The sequence below is a fragment of the Erythrolamprus reginae genome, chromosome 8, assembly GCF_031021105.1.
Source record: "Erythrolamprus reginae isolate rEryReg1 chromosome 8, rEryReg1.hap1, whole genome shotgun sequence".
In the NCBI taxonomy this organism is placed as follows: Eukaryota; Metazoa; Chordata; class Lepidosauria; order Squamata; family Dipsadidae; genus Erythrolamprus; species Erythrolamprus reginae.
In genome coordinates this window covers 20,757,060-20,780,928 of record NC_091957.1, presented here as the reverse complement: position 1 = coordinate 20,780,928, position 23,869 = coordinate 20,757,060, and the positions used below count along the sequence as shown (strand labels likewise).

The 23,869-nt window shown below is 45.0% G+C and overlaps 1 protein-coding gene across 1 annotated transcript in view; it reads right to left on the bottom strand.

Annotated features, from left to right (window-relative positions):
- ACAP3 (ArfGAP with coiled-coil, ankyrin repeat and PH domains 3) overlaps nt 1-23,869 on the bottom strand; it is a 136,036-nt gene that overhangs the window by 18,584 nt on the left and 93,583 nt on the right. The window contains exons 11-25 of the mRNA XM_070759208.1: nt 21,861-21,973; nt 19,536-19,587; nt 18,113-18,213; nt 16,838-16,949; nt 14,672-14,880; nt 13,089-13,158; nt 11,463-11,557; nt 9,099-9,313; nt 7,808-7,906; nt 5,696-5,797; nt 4,712-4,804; nt 2,810-3,030; nt 1,632-1,741; nt 1,235-1,345; nt 941-1,002 (exon numbers count right to left, since the gene is read on the bottom strand). Coding sequence (XP_070615309.1) covers nt 941-1,002; nt 1,235-1,345; nt 1,632-1,741; nt 2,810-3,030; nt 4,712-4,804; nt 5,696-5,797; nt 7,808-7,906; nt 9,099-9,313; nt 11,463-11,557; nt 13,089-13,158; nt 14,672-14,880; nt 16,838-16,949; nt 18,113-18,213; nt 19,536-19,587; nt 21,861-21,973 — 1,765 coding nt within the window. The remainder of the gene's footprint in view (nt 1-940; nt 1,003-1,234; nt 1,346-1,631; nt 1,742-2,809; nt 3,031-4,711; nt 4,805-5,695; nt 5,798-7,807; nt 7,907-9,098; nt 9,314-11,462; nt 11,558-13,088; nt 13,159-14,671; nt 14,881-16,837; nt 16,950-18,112; nt 18,214-19,535; nt 19,588-21,860; nt 21,974-23,869) is intronic.

Here is a 23,869-nt window from a genome sequence, read left to right as displayed (position 1 = left end):
GACGCGAATTGACATCTGTCTTCGCCCTACAAGGATTGCGTCCACGTCTTGGAAGCGGGCTGAGTTATGGCTTGAACCAGCTAAGCTAACCTCCTGGTTGATTTCCATCAGTCATCACCAGAGGAAGCATTTGGCTTGCAGGACCTGAGCCGCCTTGGTGGAAGGGAGGGAGGTTCCCCCTCACCCCCACCTACCCACCCTCCATGCCTCTTGATCCATGAACTGCCGGCATGTGCTGAGAAAACACCTAACTGGCAGCCCAGCCTGCTCGATGCTCAAAACGGGCCGTGCGTTAACAGCGTATGCGTGTGTGTACACTTGCGTCTCGTGCATCCGTTTTTTCCGGATCTGCGAGCCGATGCCCATCAGCCTTGCCAAGAGTGTGCACAAGACAAAGAAGAGAGACAGATGCAGGGAGAGAGAGAGAGAGTAAGAATAAGCCTCCATCTGGGATCACTTTCCAAATGTAGCTTCCCGCCTCCTAAGCACATTTCGCTCCTGTTTTTAGGCCCGAAGAGACCATTTTACACAGTCGATTGCTTTTTTGGGGGGTAGGTGAAGAGAAAACCGAAGGGCAGATTTAAGTTCAGATGCACCCACTCCACCTGAACCAAATGCAAAAAATAAAAAATAAAATCTGATCCCAGTTGGTTTTTAAGGGTCGTCTCTCGCTCTACTCCTCCTCTCGCTGTGCAGCTTTCAGCCCATCCATCCACCTCATCGATCAGCAAATCCCACCCCCCTTATCCCAAAACACATGTCTAGAGTTTGTTTAGTTTCCTTGGGCTCAGTTCAGCTTCCTTTAAATTTTGACCCGAATGCGGAGGTGGGCAGCAGAGTTGCCGAAGTTTTCACTAACACTCATCTATGTTAAGGCTGATGAACTCCTGTATACATTTTCGGTACTGAAGCTCTGTAGGGCTATTGTTGGTATATTGACCTGGATGCCCAAAGGGACCCTCGGCTTCACGCATCTCTTCGTTCATCCGAGCCAGACGCAGCCTGTAGAAGGAGAAGCGGAGAGGAATTTTAGTTAGCCAAGGGAGAGAAAGCAGCGCTTGGAGCAAACAGGAATTGTACAGGCAATCGGGAGTTAAACCGTTTGTCAGGGGTCCAGAAAACAGCCTCCCAACTGTTCTGTGCACGACCCTCGGATCAAAACCCCTGCGTTTCTAGTCAGCCTCTTTCAGCCCCAGCATGCATTTCATCTCCGATGCAGGAAGGACACACTTACAAGGTCACGATGTCCGCATTCGCGGCCTGGACAGCGATGCTGAGGGGGTCCTGCCCATCCTCGTCCACGGCGTGCTGGTTGGCTCCTCTCTTTAGGAATAAGCAGACCTGGCTGCCAAATGTCGAAAGAGAAGAGGGAGAAAAACCGGAGAGAGAAAACGTAGGTCAGTCGAGAAAATGCTGTGACCGGGAAGGAGAGTTAGAAGAGACGGGTGACACAGAGGTTAAGAGGCATGAATGAGTCGTGCCAGACTGTCATTGGAAGCTACTTTCCACTGGATCGGTTCCTCTCTTTAGACTTTCCACCCACAAATGACTACCACCTGGGTCAGATACATCAGGAGTTGCTGTTCTAACTAACCGGGGTCAGTAGCCTGAAGGCACAGCAGGTGACTTACCCAGTGTGGCCCAAATATGTGGCGTGATGTAAAGGTGCCCTCCCACGGATATCTCTTTGGTTAACGTCTGCCCCGTTCTGGAGCAAAAATTCACAAGCTATTAGTGAGCCCTGTGGGAGGGAAAAGGGAAAGAAAAGTTAAGTTTTGGAGTCTTGGATTTCTCTTACATTATATAGACACTCCTCAACTCAATGACCAGTTCGTTTAGTGACCGTTCAAAATTACACAGCACTGAAATAAGTGACTGACGGCCTTCTTTCACACTGATGGCCGTCGCAGCATCTCCATGGTGTCTTGAACAAACTTCAGACACTTGGCAAATGGGATAAGCACAGTTGTTAGTACTATGTACATAACTAATTAGATTTAGCAACATATAAAATAAACCAACAATGTATGCTTACATGTATTAGAATGCTATTGCTTTAAGAGCTAGTTTTACCGATTACCATATGAGGGCACCAGAAATGTAATTCTTTCCCTCTCGGCTATTCTCTGCTTATTTCTGTTTTGTCTTGGTGACTATGCTGTAGTAAGAACTGTGTGCTCAAATGATGGTTTATGTATTTGTAAGCTGGACAAGTAAGCTTATAGTAAGCTCAATATATGTATTGAGAGTTATTGACTGATTTAATTGTGTATAACTAGGACTGTTCTTGACTAAAATATTTGTCAAAGTAAATAGTATTTACACACTAAATGTAACTGGACTGTATTACTGATTACTCGTATCTCTGGGCTATTAGCTGAATATCTGCTAGACCTCCATGTTTCCTCCGTGTACGTGTGTCTGTGACCATTCAGAGGTAACTTTCCACACTCGCTTAACAACGGAGAAGCCGGATTCACTTAAACAACAATGACAAGGAAGGTCATAAGACGGGACTAAACCCAACAACAAATGTCTCACTTAGTGACATAACTTTCGGCCTCCACTGTGGTCGTATGTTGAGTATTATTCATATATCATAACTTTAAGGAGAAAGCCCAAATTTGGAGATCCACCGGGGATTCTCCTCCACCTGAATAGATCCTTGGGCCTACACTTAGCGGGAGGCGGTGGAATCTAGCTGGCGCTGATGAAGACCATTTCATGGCACATAAGAATGCATCAGTCCCGCTTTTGCCCAGAGGGAGCAAACTCGAAAGCGGCCCAGCAGCGTGTGGATATCGCTCACCCCCATGACGGCCTGGATCAGCGGGGTTTTGTTCTCATCCTCTCCGTTCACCCAGTTGACGTTGGCGCCGTGGGCCAGGGCCTCCGCCATAACCGGCAGGTTTCTGGCCCGCGAAGCCTTGTAAGCTAGCAAACCAGGATGGAGCTCCCTCAAGTCTTCCAAATCGGATGCCTCCTGCTCGATTTCGACTTCCCCGCTGGAGTCTTCCGACACTTCACATTCTGCAGGGGAGGAAGAGGAGGGGATGAGACACCATTTACGGGGAGGTTCTCAGTCGTCTAGGCTGGAGGTCTCCAACCTTGGCAACAGTAGGGAGTTGCTACTAGTACGGTAGAAGATGGCACACTGGTAGCTCAGGGTGTGCTGCTTTGGTTCTCTTGCCTGCGCATGCGCAAAACCCAGCACATTTTTGCTTCGTCCACATGCGCAGAAGCAAAATCGGCCAAAAAAATTTGCCATAATCTCTACAAATGCGCATTCCCTTGCGAAATTTCGGCGTGTTTTTGCCTCCTGCGCAGAAGCAAAAACACGCTGGGACATGTCAGGAATAGCAGTATATATTGTATTGCACCTTTGCATGGTTGTGGTCTGATAGTGGTTTGTGGTTTGGTTTGGTTTGGTTAGCAGTGGTTGGTTGGTCTGTGATAGAGTCGTCTAGTGTAATAGTTTGGTTAGGTGTTCCATAATATAGCATAGAGTTAATAGTTTTGATACTAAGAAGAAGTAAAAGCCTTCTGAAGAAAGAACTCCTGCTGTAAAGAAACTGCCTAGTACAGTGATGGCGAACCTTTTTACATGGGGTTACCTATGAAAAGTGTTCGGAAACTTCAGATCATGCAGAATGCAGCCGCGAGAGCAATCATGGGCTTCCCCAGATACGCTCATGTCTTGTCAACATTCCGCGGCTTGCACTGGCTGCCGATCAGTTTCCGTTCTCAATTCAAAGTGTTGGTTATGACCTATAAAGCCCTACATGACATCGGACCAGAATACCTCCAGGACCACCTTCTGCCGCACGAATCCCAGCGACCGATTAGGTCCCACAGAGTTGGCCTTCACCATGTCCCGTCGACTAAACAATGTTGTCTGGCGGGGCCCAGGGGAAGAGCCTTCTCTATGGCGGCCCCGGCCCTCTGGAACCAACTCCCCCCAGAGATTAGGACCGCCCCCACCATCCTTGCCTTTCGTAAACTTCTGAAAACTCATCTAGGTCGCCAGTCATAGGGTAATTAATATACCCCTTAGCTATTATAATTTATGTATGGTCTGTTTGAGCTGTATGATTATTTTATAAGGGTTTGTAAAATTGTTTTTAACTATTAGATTTGTATATTGTGTATTGTTTTGTTGTGAGCTGTCCTGAGTCCTCAGAGAGGGGCAGCATACAAATCTAATAAATTATAATTATTAATTATTGATTATTAATTGTTGATTGTTAATTATTATTTTCCTTGGGTGCCGAAATAGCGTGCACACGCGCTATTGTGCATGAATGAGTGCCCAAACCAAACTAGTCCATGTGTGATACGCCATAAGCCAAGTAAATAGTAAGTAAGTAAGTGTCTAAATAGGATAATGATGGCAAACCTTTATTCCCTTGAGTGCCGAAAGAGCGTGTGCATGCGCTATCACAGATGCACAAGTGCCCACATCCATAAGTCAGTGCCTGGAGTGGGCGAAAACAGCTTCCCTCGTCTCCGGGAGTCCCTCTGGAGGCTGGAAACAGCCTGTTTCCCAAATTCTGGTGGGCCGAGTAGGGCCGCGTTTTGCCCTTCCCAGGCTCCAAAGGCTTCCCTGGAGCCAATGGAGGGTAAAAACACCCTCCCCATCCCCCTGGAGGCTCTCTGGAAGCCAAAAATGCCCTCCGGCCCCGTCTTCTCCCTCTCTGGCTGAAGATCTCACCTTCTTCCGTGACACTATCAACCACCGAGCCAAACACCAAGACGTCTGTGCTCCCGTCAGTGCTACCACCCAGGCCGCTGTCACTGCTTAAACCTATGGGATCAAAGGAGGAACCAAGTAAACCTTTTTTTAATACGGAGATACCGTAAACTAGTAGCGGTCTTTCCCTGTGTTGGTTGGTCAAGCTTCCTGCACTTCTCTTCTGGTTACCCATTGTTTACTAGGCAAGGGTGGGTTCCTCCAAGTTCGCCTGAACTGGTAGTAACCCGCGGGTGATGTCACGATGACATCACTGAACCAGACGTCTTAGTGCGGTTTCGTGGGCGCTGCCATCTTTTTTTTAAAAAAATATTATTTTTTCCTTCTGAGCATGCGCATAAGCTGAGTGCTGATCGGTTTCCAGACACAATTCAAAGTGTTGGTAATGACCTCTAAAGCCCTACATGGCATTTGGCCAGATTATTTACGGGACCGCCTCCTGCTACATGAATCCCAGCGTCCAGTCAGGTCCCACAGAGTCGGCCTTCTCCAGGTCCTGTCGGCCAGACAGTGTCGCCTGGCAGGGCCTAGGGGAAGAGGCTTCTCTGTGGTGGCCCTGGCCCTCTGGAACAAACTCCCTCTGGAGATACGTACCGCCCCCTCCCTCCTGGTCTTTCGTAAAGCTCTTAAGACCTACCTCTGCCGGCGGCCATGGGGGCCGTGAGCGATGAGGTTGTCTCTGGCCGATATTATGAATGATTGAATTGGATGAATGCATCTGATTGTACATAGGGGTTTTTTAAAAATACTTTTTAGTAATTTGTATAATTCTTTTATAGTAATTTAGATTTCTTTACATATTTTACATTTATAATATTGTACTTTATACAAAGTCGCCTCGAGAAGGGCGGCATAGAAATCTAATAAATAAATTAAAAATTACACACACTTGTTGCAAAGTGAGAAATTTGTCTGCCGGTGACACTAGATTTCACCGCCGCTTACCTCCATCCAGCAGAAAGGGCGAACCGCTACCCCCGGGGCCATTGCTAGTCTCACTCCACGGGCTGGCCCCCACCGACGGTTGAGTTGACGCCTGGCTCCCACCTGAAGAGGAGGAGGTCAGAAACATGGCAATGGCTATCTGCCCTCATCACATCGAGGTTGGACTACTTCAATGCTCTCAACATGGGGCCACCCTTGAAGAATGTTCGGGAGCTTCAAATAGTCCAGAATGCAGCCGTGTGAGCGATATTGGACTTTCCAAGACATACTCATATTTCTCCAGCACTCTGCATTGGCTGCCGATTGATTTCAGGATGCAATTCAAAGTGTTGGTTATGACCTATAAAGCCCTACATGGCATCAGATCAGATTACCTTTGGGACCGCCTTCTGCTGCATGAGTCCCAGCAACCGGTTAGGTCCCACAGAGTCAGCCTTCTCCGGGTTCCGTTAACTAGACAATGGCATTTGGCGGGGCCCAGGGGAAGAGCCTGCCCCCCCCTTTGCCTTCCGTAAAAGTTTAAAGACCTATCGGTGCCGACAAACTTGGGGCCATTAGACGAGTTTAGTATATTTTGCTGTGTGAATGGGAATGAATTATTTTAAATGTTATTAGAGTTTTAAAAGTTCTATTAGCTATATTAATTGGATTGTTTAGATATGTACAGTAATCCCTCGCTACTTCACAGTTCATCTTTCACGGATTCGCTATTTCACGGGTTTTCAAAGGGGGCTTAAATCCATTTAAATCCATTGAAAATTTTAAATCCATTAAATATTCATAAAATTATTCTACAATACTACTGTACTCTATTAAAGAAACTGGTAGGATATCACATGTAGTTCCAGCTGAGAAACATTATAGAATGACTGTTTGTGAGATTTAAAAGTCCAAATACTCGTTAAATACATAAAAAACTATCTTTCCTCTACTTCACGGAAATTCATTTTTCATGGCTGGTCTTGGAATGCATCCCCCGCGAATAGCAAGGGATCACTGTATATTGTTTATCATTTTGATATGTTGTGAGCCACCACGAGGGTGAAAACTGGGCCTACTGGGCACAGCAGAAGTGGGGAAACGGGCCTTTTCCAGCCTCTGGAGGCTTCAGCAAGGCCTGCTAGGCCCAAAATGTGTGTGTGTGTCGTGCACGGTAATGGGCTGCTGCCCCCATGAGGGGGTGGGGCGCAGTGGGGATAGTAAGTTTATACACTATTTATTGAATACTTAACAGTTTTTTTATTGTCCTTCCTATTGTCCCTACACTACTATTACTACTAGGTTTTTTTTCCTCATCATTCCTATCGCCCATTTCCTCCCACTTACCGTATGACTGTATGACTGTAATTTGTTGCTTGTATCCTTAATATTTTTATTAATATCGTTTCCTAATTGCTTATTTGACCCCTATGGGGGGTCATCAAGTATTTGACCCCTATGGGGGGTCATCAAGTGTGGCACTACATGATTCTTGACAAATGTATATACTTTGTATCTGCAGCAAAGACAAATTGCTTGTGTGTCCAATCATACTTGGCCAATAAAAAATTCTATTCTATTCTATATTCTATTCTATTCTATTATTTAGTACCTTAGTATGATCCCTAATTACTTTTAAAATAGGAAATAATTGAATAGTGTGTTTTTACCCATAAACGCTTTAATCATTTTAATCAATATCTAGAACTGAACTTTTATAGCAATGAAAGAAAATTGAGCTGCTTGCCTAATCTGTTATCCTACTGAACCTTGTGGTACAAGGTTTAAGGTACAAAACCTTAAAATGTGACTGTGCTCCTCAACCAATAATGCTGTCTATCCTTTGTCCTTTTTGTGGCTATTCAAATAATGGGACTTAATCAACTGAAAAGGAGTCCAAGCACCTATTGGAAAACGTATCTTGGTCGGTAAGCCACTCCCACCCAGTCACATGACCTTTAAGCCACCCCCTGGTCACATGATTGTCAAGCCAGTCCCACCTGGTCACATGGCCAGCAAGCCATTCCTACGCGGTTACACAACCATCAAGCCACGCCCACAGCATGGCGGTAAAAGTTTTGGCAGCCCATCACTGTGTATACAGTGTGTGAAGGATCAATGTACCAGACTTACTGCGTGGTCCAGCCCCTGTGTCAAAATACGAGAAGAGGGAATCCAGTTCATCAGGACAAAAGAGGGAGTCTCGACGGAACTTCCTTTCCAAAGTGGCGGCTGTTTGAAAAATACCTTTTTATTACTATTTTTCTAACCTACCAACACATACCTATAGCTGCGTTTGTATAAAAATGGCAAAGCCAGGATTTTTTTTAAACTGGTTTTTTTTTTTGACAAATCGCAACACTAGGGGTGGCTTCCTGATAATGGCCTGTTACCGGCAAACCTCAGAGCCCAACAAACCATATCCAAATCAGGTTAGATCACAGCATGATACGTGAACCAGTTCAGCTTGTGTTTCAGGAATCTGGAATGGAGTGACTTTGGCTTCATTCCAAACCTGGTTAATTCTTGGGTGAGAGACCTTTAGGCAATCACAAAGGCAACACTGGAAATTTTTGTTGTTTTTTAAAAAACTTATTCAAGAAAACAAACGTTTCTGTTTTTATACCATTGCCAAGAACACTGTGTTATTGTGTTCAGATGTTCGCCCCCAGCATTGTCAAAAGATCGCTACTTGCCAATACAATGTAAGAAAGAATACAGTATATTTCTACAAGATTTCGAATCTTTACTGCATATCGATATGTTGGAAAGAACTGAAGGGAAATCAGTGTGAAAACCAGCACAACGGGCAAACTGGAAGTTTGGGGAAAAAAACCACGGACTTCCGGTTTGCCCGTTGTGCTGTTTTACGTACTCTGGAGCCTTAAGGGAAGCTTCTTGAAGCCCTAAAATGCAAAAGAACCAGCACAATGGGTAAACTGGAAGTCTGTTTTTCCGAACTTCCAGTTTGCCCATTGGGCTGTTTCTCGCACTCTGGAGGGCGAAACGGCCTCCCCCAAGCGCGAAAAACCAGCTGGCTATGCATGTAGCACGCTAGAGGACAACACTCACATGCCCTCCAATATGGCTCCGCCTGCTACCCGTAGTATTCCTTGTGTAGGTCTAAGGCCACATGGTTGGGCAGGCCCAGATGTGACCCAAAACCAAATATGGGTGCTCAGTTCACATTATGCTGTTAGCATAAGTTAGCATCAGTTTTGAACCTCAGGCTTTGCAAACATGGAGCTCTGGGTAGGCCTGGGAAAATTCTAGCTTGTAGCCAAATGTAACAGGACCCTTCCCCGTTCTACAGCCACCTGTGGCAGGCGTGTCATAGGTTTGCCATCATGGTTCTAAGGGATATCAGAACACAAACATCCCGTCTGAACTGTCCGTCAAGCTCTCGTGATGTGGACTGGCCTACCTGAAGAGTGGGCAGCCGGAGACGCGTTGCCCGCCTCGTGCCGATACTTCCTACGAGTCGTGGGCGCTTTCGTGGTGCTGTTGCACCTTTGGCATTTCTTCACGCTCCAGCGACGTGGCTTCTGCTCGCTGTCGGCCAGGGGTTCCCCACAAGGTAGCTTCTTCAGAAACTTCTTTTCCACGTATTTGACTTTGATCCACGCTTCTTTGTCCTGCCTGCCAGAAAACCATTTCCCGCGCCATTCAACGTCTGAATTTATTATTATTATTATTATTATTTATTAGATTTGTATGCCGCCCCTCTCCGTAGACTCGGGACGGCTCACAACAGTGATAAAAACAATACATGGTAACAAATCTAATGCTTAAAATCTAAAATAACAGTTTTACATTAAAAAGTCTAAAAAGAAAAAAAAAAACCAATAGATAAAATACATACATACATTTGCATACCGACACACCTGACATATTTAACGCTGATCATAGTTAAGGGTTTTAATCTCTTTTTTGGTCACTGAGAATGGTGATTTATGGTTTGATGCAGGGGTGGATCCCTCCTGGTTCGGATCGGTTCACTTGAACCGGCAGTGACCCAGTTGATGTCACAATGACGTCACCGAACCAGATCGGTAGGTGCCGGTCGATAGGCGCCGCCATCTTTTTTTTAAAAAAAATCTGAATTTTCCCCCCAAAACTTTTTAAATTTTTTTTTCTTCTAAGCATAAGCAGAAACTGGGTTTCCGGCACTGTGCACTTGGTTGCCATCTTGTTTTCAGCTTAATTTTTTTAAATTATTCATTCATTCATTCACTCATTCTGAGCATGTGCAGAAGCCGAGTTTCCAGTACTGTGCATGCAGTCGCCATCTTGTTTTTGGCTTTCTTTCTTTTTTTTTTAGATTTTTTAAAAAATACCTTTTTTTAAAAAAATTCCTCTGACCATGTGCAAAAGCTGAGATTCCAGCACTGTGCATGCGGTAGCCATCTCGTTTTTGGCTTTTTAAAAAAAATATTTATTTTCAGATTTATTTTTGGCACTGCGCATGCGTGTACGCAGCCACAAGGCGCAACCCACGCAATGTGGGAAGAAGTAAACCGGCAGCGATTTGTTTCTTGTACAGTAATACCTCGCTACTTCGTGGTTCATCTTTTGTGGATTCGCTACTTCACGGGTTTTCAAAGGGGGCTTAAATCCATTAAAAATTTAAATCCATTAAAAATTCATAAAATTCTTCTACAGTACTACTGTACTGGTAGGATATCACATGTAGTTCCAGCTGAGAAACATTATAGAATGACTGTTTAATGCAAAGGGAGGGGGTTTAAAAGTCCAAATACTGATTAAATACATAAAAAATATCTTTCCTGTACTTCACGGAAATTCGTTTTTCACGGGTGGTCTTGGAACGCATCACCCGCGAAAAACAAGGGATTACTGTATACCCCAGGAAAATGGTTTAATCCGTTAACCGACTTAAGGGGTGTCATCTAAACATGGCAACAGCACAAATAGTCCACAACTTCCAACCGTTCCTTTAGGGACCATTCAAAGTTACAATGGCACTGAAATACAGTGGTACCTCTACTTACGAACTTAATTCGTTCCGTGACCAGGTTCTTAAGTAGAAACGTTTGTAAGAAGAAGCAATTTTTCCCATAGGAATCAATGTAAAAGCAAATAATGAGTGCAAACCCATTAGGAAAGAAATAAAAGCTTGGAATTTGGGTGGGGGGAGGAGGAAGAAGAAGAGGACAGTCGTTGCTGAAGAAAGAAGGTGAGGTGAGGGGAATAAAAAAAATCCAAAACTTTAAGGCTTAAAAAAAAAAAAAGAGGGACTCTGAGGTGTCAAGGAGGAGCACGTGCTTCCGATACATCTGGCGCGAGGCTGCCTCCCATATACTGTGCCACAGAGAGAAATAGCAGGAAACTGGCCGGGCCTTTGTGCTGCTCTCAAAAATTTCCTGGGAAATTTTTCCGGGCTCGGGTTCTTAAGTAGAAAATGGTTCTTAAGTAGAGGCAAAAAATCTTGAACACCCAGTTCTTATCTAGAAAAGTTCTTAGGTAGTGGCGTTCTTAAGTAGTGGTACCACCGTATATCCATTTTTCACTCTTATGGCCATTGCAATGTTATTCCTAACTTAACTGCAGCGATTCACTTAGCGAGAAGTTCATAAAATGGGGGCAAAACTTACTTTACAACTCCCTCATTTTTTGCAAGGGAAATTTTGGGCTCATAAGCCGTCAGTTCCCTTACCCTCCACAATAAACCATGTTACTTTAAAATCCTGCTTTGGCCTGTCTGCTGGAAAGCAGAACTTCCCTGATAATTCACGGCAGAACTAAAAAAACACGGGAAAAGCTTTACCTGGAGCTTCCAGCTGTCGGCTTTTTCAGCCCCATTTCCTCACACTGCGCCTCGTAGATTTGATTCATGGTAGCGTTGCCCAGTTCACACATCAGCTTTTGAACACAAACACACAAAAAAATCAGAATGACGTGTGAACCAAAGTTGCTCTTTTGGCCTCTCCGGGTTTCAAATCACATCATAAATATATGACGATAGTTCTTAATCTACGATTTTTCTCCTCAAAGCGGCGATTTATACGCGGTGGGTCTCAACCTGGGCAGCTTGAGGACCGGTGGACTTCAAATCCCAGCAGTCCCTGGCTTCTTCAAAACAGCAGCACTGTTTTACTCTTCCTTTTTGAAGCGAATGCGAAACCGAGTGTGGGAAACACATTTCCTTTCTCGAGAGTGTCTGTGTTACGGACGTACATATGTCAAGTCACTGTATTTTTTTGGGTGTATATGACGTACCTTTTTCCTCCCTAAAAGAGGCCGAAAATTTGGGTGCGTCTTATACATCAAATGTAGCTTTTTCAAAGCTTTTTTCTCCCCAGCCCTAACTAGGTGCTAATGATCCTCCTGGCTTCCTACTCTCTCCGAAGACGTTTTTTTCCAGCCCTAAGTCTTTGCAGGCTTTTTTTCATTGCTACTCTCTCCAAAGAAGTTTTTTTCCCAGCCCTAAGTCTTTGCAGGCTTTTTTTCATTGCTACTCTCTCCAAAGAATTTTTTCCCCCAGCCCTAAGTCTTTGCAGGCTTGTTTCATTGCTACTCTCTCCGAAGAAGCTTTTTTCCAACCCTAAGTATTTGCAGGCTTTTTTTCATTGCTACTCTCTCCAAAGACGTTTTTTTCCCCAGCCCTAAGTCTTTGCAGGCTTGTTTCATTGCTACTCTCTCCAAAGAAGTTTGTTTCCAGCCCTAAGTCTTTGCAGGCTTTTTTTCATTGCTACTCTCTCCAAAGAAGTTTTTTCCCAGCCCTAAGTCTTTGCAGGCTTGTTTCATTGCTACTCTCTCCAAAGAAGTTTTTTTTCCCAGCCCTAAGTCTTTGCAGGCTTTTTTTCATTGCTACTCTCTCCAAAGAAGTTTTTTTCAAGCCCTAAGTCTTTGCAGGCTTGTTTCATTGCTACTCTCTCCAAAGAAGTTTTTTTTCCAGCCCTAAGTCTTTGCAGGCTTTTTTTCATTGCTACTCTCTGTGAATAATGTTTTTTCCAGCCTAACCAGGGGATAAAATAATCTGCTGAAGCTGACCAGACTAAGGATGCTAGCCAGATGAATACCTAGTAGGTAGATTTCCCTCCCTCTTTTCCTCCCCCAAAAGTAAGGTTCATCTTTTACTCTAGTGCATCTTATAGTCTGAAAAATACGGTATTTGCATAGTAGCCATTGATTGCTGTTCACGCAGTGGGAACTATGAATGACTGTCAGTGGCTGGCAGCCTTCAGGGAAACCTTTAAATGCAGCTTCCCTGCAGTCTTCCGGCAGTTCTGCTACCACTACAGCTTGGAGAAAAAGTGCTGAACTGTTACTGTGGCTTGCGGCTTCAATTGCTCGTGAATCTTGTTTTGATTCAAGGTGTGATTTGGACTTTCCTTCCTTCCCTCCCTCTTTTGATGCATCCCTGGTGGGGGTAAGAGAATTTGGCCTTTACCTTCAATAATTCTGGTTCCCAAGAATCCAACGTGAGCGACCGTACTTTGGAGCAGTGAACTCCCAAGCTCCTGTAGGGCAAAATGAAGAGAAGCAGGGTCAACTTCTATTGCTGTTTAAGCCAAAGTCAAGTTGCAACTGACGATTCCACAGGTGCATTTCGAAATAACTGCCTCGCATGGCAGGAGAACAGCCTCCTGGGCCAGCTAAGAAGCTGGAGATACTTTAAAAAATATATTTATTGAATATATATACTGTTCAAAAAAATAAAGGGAACACTTAAACAACACAATATAACTCCAAGTAAATCAAACTTCTGTGAAATCAAACTGTCCACTTAGGCAGGAAGCAACACTGATTGACAATCAATTTCACCTGCTGTTGTGCACATTCAACTTTGGACAGAACAAAGCATTCCACGAGAATATTTCCTTCATTCAGATCTAGGATGTGTTCTTTCAGCGTTCCCTTTATTTTTTTGAGCAAAAGAACAAAAAAAGGACTAACAAGCATATAAACAAATAAAACATATCATCACGCATGCACAAAAATGTTTTCCATTATGTACTTAATTACAGTTGTAATTTATAGTCACTTGTAACTCTCTATGTAAATATGTTTATATACTGCTCAAAAAGTAAACAAATAAAGGGAACACTCAAAGGCCGGGATTAAAGGGGGAATGGCAGGAAACTGGCCGGGCCTTCGTGCCGCTCTCAAATTTCCTGGGAATTTTTTCTGGGCTCAGGGTCTTAAGTAGAAAATGGTTGTTAAGAAGAGGCAAAAAAATCTTGAACACCCAGTTCTTATCTAGAAAAGTTCTTAAGTAGAGGCATTCTTAACTAGAGGTACCACTGTACAGTGTTCCCTCGATTTTCACAGGGGATGCGTTCCGAGACGGCCCACAAAAGTCAAATTTCTGCGAAGTAGAGATGCGGAAGTAAATACACTATTTTTGGCTATGAACAGTATCACAAGCCTTCCCTTAACACTTTAAACCCCTAAATTGCAATTTCCCAATCCCTTAGCATCCATTTTGATTATTACTCACCATGTTTATTTATTAAAGTTTATTAAAAAAAATATTTCTTAAAGGGAGACGAAAGTTTGGCGATTACATATGACATCATCGGGCGGGAAAAACCATGATATAGGGGAAAAAACCCGCGAAGTATTTTTTAATTAATATTTTTGAAAAACCATGGTATAGACTTTTCCCGAAGTTCGAACCCGCAAAAATCGAGGGAACACTGTATATTGTTTTACTTTATGGTGGAGAAAAAAAAAAATTATACCGAAGGAAAAAAAAGACCCCACAGTTCTCCTCCTCCATCACTAACATCACTACCAAAAACAACAGCACTCCTCCAACTCCACTTCTTTCTAGCACTGATAATGTTATATAGCTGGGTAATGAAATGTCTCCAAGAAAACCAGCGAACTAGGAGAGCAGCAAAGATTCCACAGTTCTCCTCTTCCTCCACTCTACACCCCCCTCTTTTCTAGCGCTAGTTGGGTAATGCAACGTCACCAAGGACCCCACCGTTGAGCTACAAATGTTCTCTTCGACAGGGTGGGAAGTACCTGTGTATCCCTGAACATTCGATGCATAGTAAGATGCCCAAGTTGATGCTCGCCCACCGGGGATCGGCCTGCCCACAGTCACAACACTGGTCGTTGCCCGAGATACTCTGCACCCTCTGCAGGATGGTCTCCCCTTTCCCGCTTCGGTCCCGGGAATCGGAGGCGGAATCGATACTGCTGGTCGAAGGGGAAGCCGTCCGATCCAATTTCTGGAGTAAGAGAAAAAGGCAGAGATTAAAATATCAGGCAAAGACACGGCTTGTCAAATCTCCCTCGAGGGGGTGGGGGTCCTTTGCTTTTTTCACTTCTCTTAATTACAACCCCCAAAATAATTTTGGTCTCGTTTTCAAACTGGAAAGCTGATTGGATGCAAACGCCTCCCGTCGTTCTGAAATGGAAAAGGATGCTCCATATCTGTTTTCTAATTTCTAGGAAGATTTTTATGAGCATGTGTCAGAGTGTGCACAGTGTGGCTATGTGAGACAACCGAAGAACAAATACAGTGATCCCTCGATTTTCGCGATCTCGTTCTTCGCGAAACGCTATATCGCGATTTTTCCACCCGATGACGTCACTCTCTTCCTTCCTTTCTCATCTTTCTTTCTCTCTCTCTTTCTCTATCTTGCTTCTTCCTCTCTCACACTCTCTTCCTCCCTCTCTCATCTCTTTCTTTCCTTCTCTCTCTTTCTCTATCTCTCCCCCTCTTGCTGGCGGGCGGCGGGCGGGCGGGCGAGCGGGGGCATCAGCGTTCGGCCGCCCAGCAGCTGATCTGCTCGGTAGCGCAGCAGCAGCGAGGAGCCGAATCGGGGTTTCCCCTTTGCGTGGGCGGCGGGGAAACCCCGATCTTCGTCTGCTCGCTGCTGCTGCGCTACCGAGCAGATCAGCTGCTGGGCGGCCGCAGCAGCAGCGAGCAGACGAAGAGCGGGGTTTCCCCGCTGCCCACGCAAAGGGGAAACCCCGATCTTCGTCTGCTCACTGCTGCTGCGCTACCGAGCAGATCAGCTGCTGGGCGGCCGCAGCAGCAGCGAGCAGACGAAGATCGGGGTTTCCCCGCTGCCCACGCAAAGGGGAAACCTCTATCTTCGTCTGCTCGCTGCTGCTGCGCTACCGAGCAGATCAGCTGCTGGGCGGCCGAAGGAACCTTCCCTGGGTCTTCCCCGCCGCCCACGCAAACTCCACCATCTGCGCATGCGCGGCCATGGAAAAAAAGGGCGCGCATGCGCAGATGGTGTTTTTACTTCCGCAACCCTACATCGCAAAAAATCGATTATCGCGAGGGGTCTTGGAACGGAACCCTCGCGATAATCGAGGGATCACTGTACACTAAACAGAGCTTTTTACGAGGGTCGCCCAGAAAGTAATGCACCAATTTTTTTTTCCTTCAACAATTATTTATGGAACACCATGAAACTTACACAGAAGAAAGAATTATGTTTCTTCTACATTCCCTATTTCTCATGTAATCTCTGTCCCGTTCTATGGCCTTCCTCCCGCGAGACAAAATGGCATGTATGCCCTGTGGGTACCCCTCCTTGTTCTGGTCACAAAGCCGTTTCTACACTGTGTGAATCACCTCTAATGGCCTCCCCCTCTGTGCCCAGCAACTAACCGTACTTCTGTCGACTGCAGATTCTCCATAAACTATACACAAACATTTGTGAATGTCCCCAAGAGTGATAAATTCAACGACGACACACTGCTTGTAATGTATATCACTTATAGACACCGTTTTGAAACACTGCTGCAGCTACACTATCTGTCCGAAGAAACGCAAAATTTACACGTGCACTCCTGACAATTCAAATCATGTATATCTAAAGTTTCACATTTGTACCGTTACTGTGGGCTGAGAAAAAAATGTGGTGCGTTACTTTCTGGGCGACCCTCATATATAACCGTAGTTTTATCTACAAAGGATATATACATACACATACTTCAGTCAGACTTCAAACAAACAGCAATTACAGCACAGAAGTGCACACTTTGAGGGCCTCTTATTATTACCGGCTCTTAAGGTGATATCGGCCCAAAAACTTTGCTGACTCATTCCCAGCATTACATCATCGTAGTAGCGGGTTAGCTCTTAAATCACGACCCCGACAGCATGTCTATGACAAATGTATGGGTATGACTCCTGCAAGCCTTTTGGCAGACTGCTCTACTCACTTCAATGTAGCAGCTATCAGGGCTTTCCCGATATGCGGAGGCTATGCTCGCTTGGACAGCCTGGATCCATGCTTGGCGCAGTTTCTCTGAATCGGCTTGTAGCATGCAGCTCCTGCACGGAGGAAAACGAGAAGGAGCTGCTTACCAGGAAAAGTGTTGGTTATGACCTATAAAGCCCTACATGGCACCGGGCCAGATTACCTCCAAGACCGCCTTCTGCCGCATGAATCCCAGCATCCGGTCAGGTCCCACAGAGTCGGCCTCCTCCGGGTCCCGTCAACCAGATAATGTCATTTGTTGGGGCCAGGGGAAGAGCCTTCTCTGTGGGGGGGCCGGCCCTCTGGAATCACCTTCCCCCCAGAGATTCGCACAGCCCCCACCCTCTTTGCCTTCCGTAAAAGCTTAAATACCTATTTATGCCACCGGGCTTGGGATCATTAGATCCTAGCCCCCTGACTGACGAGTGTCTTAGTATGTTTGGTTGAGTGAATGGTGATGAATGTTTTAAAATCATATTAGAGCTTTTTAAAGTCTTTTTAGCTGTATTAATTGGATTTTTAGATGTATTTGTTATATTGTTTCTGATATGTTGTGAGCCGCCCTGAGTCCTCGGAGAGAGGCAGCGTACAAATCCAATAAACAAATAATAAAAACAGAACCAAAGTCTGGTCCAGTGAGGTCCAATCCTCCTATTCTCAACCCCAGAAAATATTAATTTCCCGTTTGCTTGTTCTTTATCGATTACGACTGGTTGGCGTAGCGGCAGCAAATTTGGTTAAACACAGAAGTTCTTGACAGTTAATGCCCACTAACTTGCCCCTCCAAAACCGGGATTTAAGGGCAGTGTGTGAAGGTACCCCGTTATGGCTTGGTTAACAAAACCGTGGGTAAACAAATCGTGACTTGTCATAAGAAGTGGCTATGGGCCCAGCTGTTGTGGCCTAGAGGTGGAGCTCCCGCCTCACAATCAGGAGGTTGTGAGTTTGATCCTAGGCAGAGGAAGATGTAGGATCTCCTGCATGGGCAGGTTGGGAGTGGGCGACATGATCCAATTCTTGTGAATCTGAATCCGAAGCAAAACCAGACAGAATTAAGGGAGAAGTGACTGAACTCTAAAGGCAACCTTCTAACAAATTGACTCACAAATGACTCACAAAACCTTCCTTTCCTGTTTAACCTCCATCTCCCCTTCCCTTCTCCTTCCTCTTTTGATGGAACAAATGATACAAGGATTCTCCCCCACCCACCCTTTCTTCTAAGGAACCCGTAACTTACTTGGTGGGAGAGACCACTTCGAAACAAAACCTCCGCTCTATGTCCTCGCAAGGCTTGACTGTGCAAAGTCGGAGATCTTCCACCACCACTGTGAGTACATCCTGGAAGGGAAAGGATAAAACATCTGTGTTAAGGCTCCCTACAACTGGATCTCCTATGGCTAATGACAGTAGCAGGCACTGAAAGAGTGTCCGTTTATATAAATATACAGTGGTACCTCTACTTACGAACTTAATTCATTCCATGACCAGGTTCTTAAGTAGAAAAGTTTGTAAGAAGAAGCAATATTTCCCATAGGAATCAATATAAAAGCAAATAATGCGTGCGATTGGGGAAACCACAGGAAGGGTGGAGGCCTTGTTTCCTCCCAGGAGATTCCTAGAGGGCCCCACAGAGGCTTCTCCCCATCTTTTCCGGCCCTGTTTCCTTCCAGGAGATTCCTAGAAAGGCCCCACGGAGGCTTCTCCCCACCTTTTCCGGCCCTGTTTCCTCCCAGGAGATTCCTAGAGGGCCCCACAGAGGCTTCTCCCCATCTTTTCCGGCCCTGTTTCCTTCCAGGAGATTCCTAGAAAGGCCCCACGGAGGCTTCTCCCCACCTTTTCCGGCCCTGTTTCCTCCCAGGAGATTCCTAGAGAGGCCCCACGGAGGCTTCTCCCTGCCTTTTCCGGCCCTGTTTCAGAGGCTCAGGTTTGTAAGTGGAAAATGTTTCTTGAGAAGAGGCAAAAAAATCTTGAACACCCGGTTCTTATATAGAAAAGTTTGTAAGTACAGTAGAGGCGTTCTCAGGTAGAGGTACCACTGTACTAGTAGCTGGATAGCTGTGCTTCGCTATGAAATTATGTGATTGTGTTTTATACATTGACACTTAAAGCTTAAAAATTTATGTAAAATGTGTAACTCTTTAGCATCAGAGCATGTTAATATAAGGCAACTGGCAGTTGGAACAGAGCTCTTTTTAGGGGGGAGGAGGAGTAGAATGACTAATTCCCAGCCTGCAAGCCGGATGAGTCACATACTAGCCAGGCCTACACCCTGTTTAGCGAAGGGATAGCATCAGAGCATGTTAATATAAGGCAACTGGCAGTTGGAACATAGTTCTTTTCAGGTGGGGAGTGGGAGTAGAATGACTAGCTCCCAGCCTGCAGACCGGAGGAGTCATGCACTGGTCATGCCCAAGCCCTGTTTAGCGAAGGGATAGCATAAGAACGTGTTAATATAAGGCAACTGGCAGTTGGAACAGAGTTCTTTTCAGGTGGGAAAGGGGAGTAAAACATCTAACTTCTTAGCATCAGAGTGTGTTAATATAGTAATACTGTATAATAAGAAATACTACTGATCTGATGGTCATTTTGAAAAATCCTTTCTTAGCGAGCACCTAGATGCCAAGCTCAGTTAACCCTGTTACTGAAAGTAAGGAACTAACCTTTAGCTTCTTCTGGTACACCAGCTGGCTATTTTGTATGGAGAACCACCTCCTGCAAAGAGAAACAAATTGCAGTGGGGAGAGGAGACATAAACAGCTTGAATTAAACAGCTTGTTGTTGTTGTTGTTGTTATTATTATTATTATTATTATTATTATTATTTACTACTACTACTACTTTTAGACTTGCAAAATTCTGTTACTCTGCCCTTACATCAGAGCTTGTAGTTTTGGGTTTGCTTCCTGTCTGAACAACCTCATAAGACAGTGATGGCAAACCTATGGCACTAATTCCATAGGTGGCGCATGGAGCCATATTTATTTATTTATTTGGACCTGTATGCCACCCCTCTCCATGGACTTGGAACGGCTCCATCATATACACAACATATACCAAAATACATAACAATAGTTTGTCCAATTAATATGCTAAAAAAGGATTCTTAAAATTCTAATTTAAAACATATCTGCTGGCACACAAGCCGTTACCCTAGCTCAGCTCCATATGCGTGTCGGCCACTTGATCGCCCGAAGGCTCTGGGAGGGGATTTTCGGCTTCCGGAGAGTCTCTGGGGGGATGGGGGAGGGCATTTTTGCCTCTGGATTTCCCCCATTTTTGCCTCACATTTCCACCAGGTAATTTTTCTTTATACTTTAAAATTTTAGTATGCTGTGACGGTTTGGCCTTTTCTCTAGCCAGCGATACAATAAATCCCAACAGTTATAAAATATAGATTCTTCTTTGTTTTTGAGTTCTCATGTTAGTTTGTCCATCTCTGCGCAGTATATAATTTTCTTCAGAATCTGCCCTTCCTGTGGTGTTCCTTCATTTTCCCACAGTTGTGCCTAAACTATTCTGGCTGCTGTTGTTAATATAACTGGTTTTTATCCAAATGTTGACAAAAAATTCCTAGAAGATGTTGTGGTTAGCTCTGGCCCAGCTCCTGCCCCAAGGACTGTGGATGTGGGGGAGACATCCACATGCTGCAGGCCTGTTTTGCCCCTGGTGGAATCTGCTGATGAAGGCTCCTCTGACCAAGAAGACATGAGTGACAGGGAGGAGGAGAGTGTGGCAGACAGTTCAGAAGGAGATTAATTATCTAGCTCCTCCTTGGATTCAGAACAAGAGTTAATGATACAGCCACGCATATGGAGAGCGATGCATAGGCAACAATAACTGTGAGATTATTATCAAAGAAAATGAGGCCACCTGTGGTTGGGTGGGGCTGTGGTAATTAGTGAGGCTGCTATAAATAGCAGTCTGTGGGTTTGGCCATTGTGGAGGATTATCTGATCGTTGTGTTTCGTGCCTGCTTTACTGACTTTGAGCTTTTGTGTGCTGATTTTTCCCCACTTTGAAACTAAACCAGAGCAAAGTGTGTTTCACTTTGTGAAAGAAGGACTGTGAATTGCCTCACAGCTGCAAGCTAAGTATCACAGAACTGATAAGGGACTTGTACAAATTACCAGTTTGTTTGGAGATGAGTGCTCTTTGCTATACCAAAAGAGGGCTTAGTTTAAGTGAATTTTCATTATAAAGAACATTGTTTTGAATTTTCAAACGTTTGTGTGTCTGAAATTTGTACCTGTGAATTTTCGGGAGGATTCTACCAGAGAGCCCGACAGAACAGAAGGAAGCACTCTGGAGTTTTTTCTAGTTTAATACCCCAAATTTCCTCAAGCCAATTTCCTATTTTTCCCCAATAGGTTTTGATCGCACAGGCCTTACTGAAGCCTGGAACATGAAAAAAATGCCCAAATGGGCAAACTGTAAGTTCCAGAAAACACACTTCCGGTTTGCTATTGTGCAGTTTTTTGCACTCCGAAGGGCTGAGGGAAGCTTCCTGAAACTCGAAGTGCAAAAAACAGCACAACAGGCAAATCAGAAATTCAGGAAAACGCACTTCCGGTTTGCCGTTGTGCAGTTTTGTGCACTCTGGAGGGCTCAGGGAAGCTTCCTGAAACTCTGAAGTGCAAAAAAAACAGCACAACGGGCAAACCGGAAGTTCGGAATATGCACTTCCAGTTTGCCCATTGGGCTATTTTTTTGCACTCTGGGGCTTCGGGGAAGCTTCCCTGAAATGTCCAGGGGGCGAAACGGCCTTTCCCAAGACCGAAAATTAGCTGGCCAGCACGTGCTGAGGCGCGGTAGAGCTGAAATATGGCAAAGTCTCGCTTTCCCTCCGATTTGGGTCTACATACCACCTGGGGCATGCATGCCATAGGTTCGCCATCACTGGAGTAGCCCATATTTTGACTCAGTCCTTCCCATCCCTTGTACAAAACACCACCCGACCGTTCATGATGCATCTTCCCAAGAACTTACCGATTCCAGGTCTTGAATGCGTTGCTGGCTCTCTTGAAGAGGTATCCTTCCATGACTACTCCGTTGGGAGCGTCAACGTTGAATTCCACTTTGGATTCATCGTAAGAGAAATCCTGAGTTACAGGGGACAAAGGAAAAATAAACACATCAGGAAAAATAAACACATGTTGGAATTTGCTTGGATACAACGAAACTATCCTAAATATACCTTTACGCTAACAAGGCTTGTTAGTACATGGTACTCACCTATTTTTAATTTAATTTAATTTAATTTATTAGATTTGTATGCCGCCCCTCTCCGAGGACTCGGAGCGGCTCACAACAGAATACAATATCACAAATCCAATATGTTAAAAAAGCACATTAAAAAACCATTATTAAAACCATACAACTCAGTCATACCATATACAAATCTACCATACCAACCTCATGCCTGGCAACATAGGTCGGTTTTGAGTAGCTTACGAAAGGCAAAGAGGGTGGGGGCGGTTCTAATCTCTGGGGGGAGTTGATTTCAGAGGGCCGGGGCCGCCACAGAGAAGGCTTTTCCCCTGGGTCCTGCCAGACAACATTGTTTAGTCGACGGGACCCGGAGAAGACCAACTCTATGGGACCTTATCTGTTGCTGGGATTTGTGCGGCAGAAGACGATCCCGAAGGTATTCTGGCCTAATGCCATATAGGGCTTTATAGGTCATTACCAACACTTTGAATTGTGACTGGAAATTGATCGGCAACCAGTGCAGGTCGCAGAGTGTTTTGGGGTTGCCATGTATTAGACTACCAATGGTAGTTTATAACTGTAAAGATGTAATATGTTTTTAAGAGCTCTGGCTGGTTTGTCCATAAGAGGGCGCCAGTACCTTTCCCTGTGGGGGAGTTTACTTTGAGATATTCTTAGCTGTGTTGTATATATGTAAATAATACTTTGTTAAATACTAAGTCTGTGTCTTTTACTGGCTAGCCCACACAATAACTCTGCTGTGTGTATGTCGACAGTTTAACACAAGGCTGCACCAAGACATACTAACGAGGCTGTCTTGATTTGACCAAGGAAGTAGGATCATAGCCGCAATCTGGATGACAGTTGAGCCTGTCCATCAATGAAGCCGTCCGCAATGAAGCCGTGTTCATCCATTAAGCTAAGTCAGTGATGGTGAACCTTTTTTGGTTTGCATGCCAAAAGGGGGGGGGGTGCCTCCCGCCCCACGCATGTGCACCCCCCACCACCCCTGTGCATGCGCAAAATCACACACACACACCGTGTATGCGTACAGGCCTCAGTAAAGCCCGGCACTGGAATTTTGGAAAAACGGACTTCTGGTTTGCTGGTGGTGCTGTTTTTCAGACTTTGCAGGGAAGCTTCCTGAAGCCTCTGGAGTGCCAAAAACAGCACAACAGGCAAACCGGAATTCTGTATTTCCAAAGTTCCAGTTTGCCCGTTGGGCGGTTTTTGGCACTCTGGGGCTTCAGGGAAGCTTCGTCCAGAGAGCGAAATGGCCTTCCCCAAGCAGGCGGGGGTTCCAAGTTATTGCCGCTACCGGTGTTAATACGCATTTGACCAGCGGGTGCATGAGTCTGCCAGGCGCGTGCAGATGTCTGAGTATGATTTTGCTTCTGTGCATGTACAGGAAGCAAATCTTGCGAGATGATGCGCGGACGCCTGAGATTTCAACAAATTTTTTGCTTCGCATGTTTCGAAGCAAAAAAATTGCCAAAAATCGCCGAAATCCTTTCACAAGATTTTGCTTCCTGTGCATGCACAGGAGCCAAATCTCACTCCAATACATGCGCCCGCCCGCTAATCTTCTCATCATCCAATGATGCTAAGCCATCATCGGATTTGTTTGGTTTTTCAGTTCACGGGGAAATTGCAATCGCCAACCACAATTGCCGGAAATGTCCAGATGGGAAGAAAAATAATCCGAAAATGGTCCTACAATAAATCTAAGACGATGGAAACAACAATGGTGTAAGGGAGTGTGTGAATGGAAAAAAACCAACCAGGAA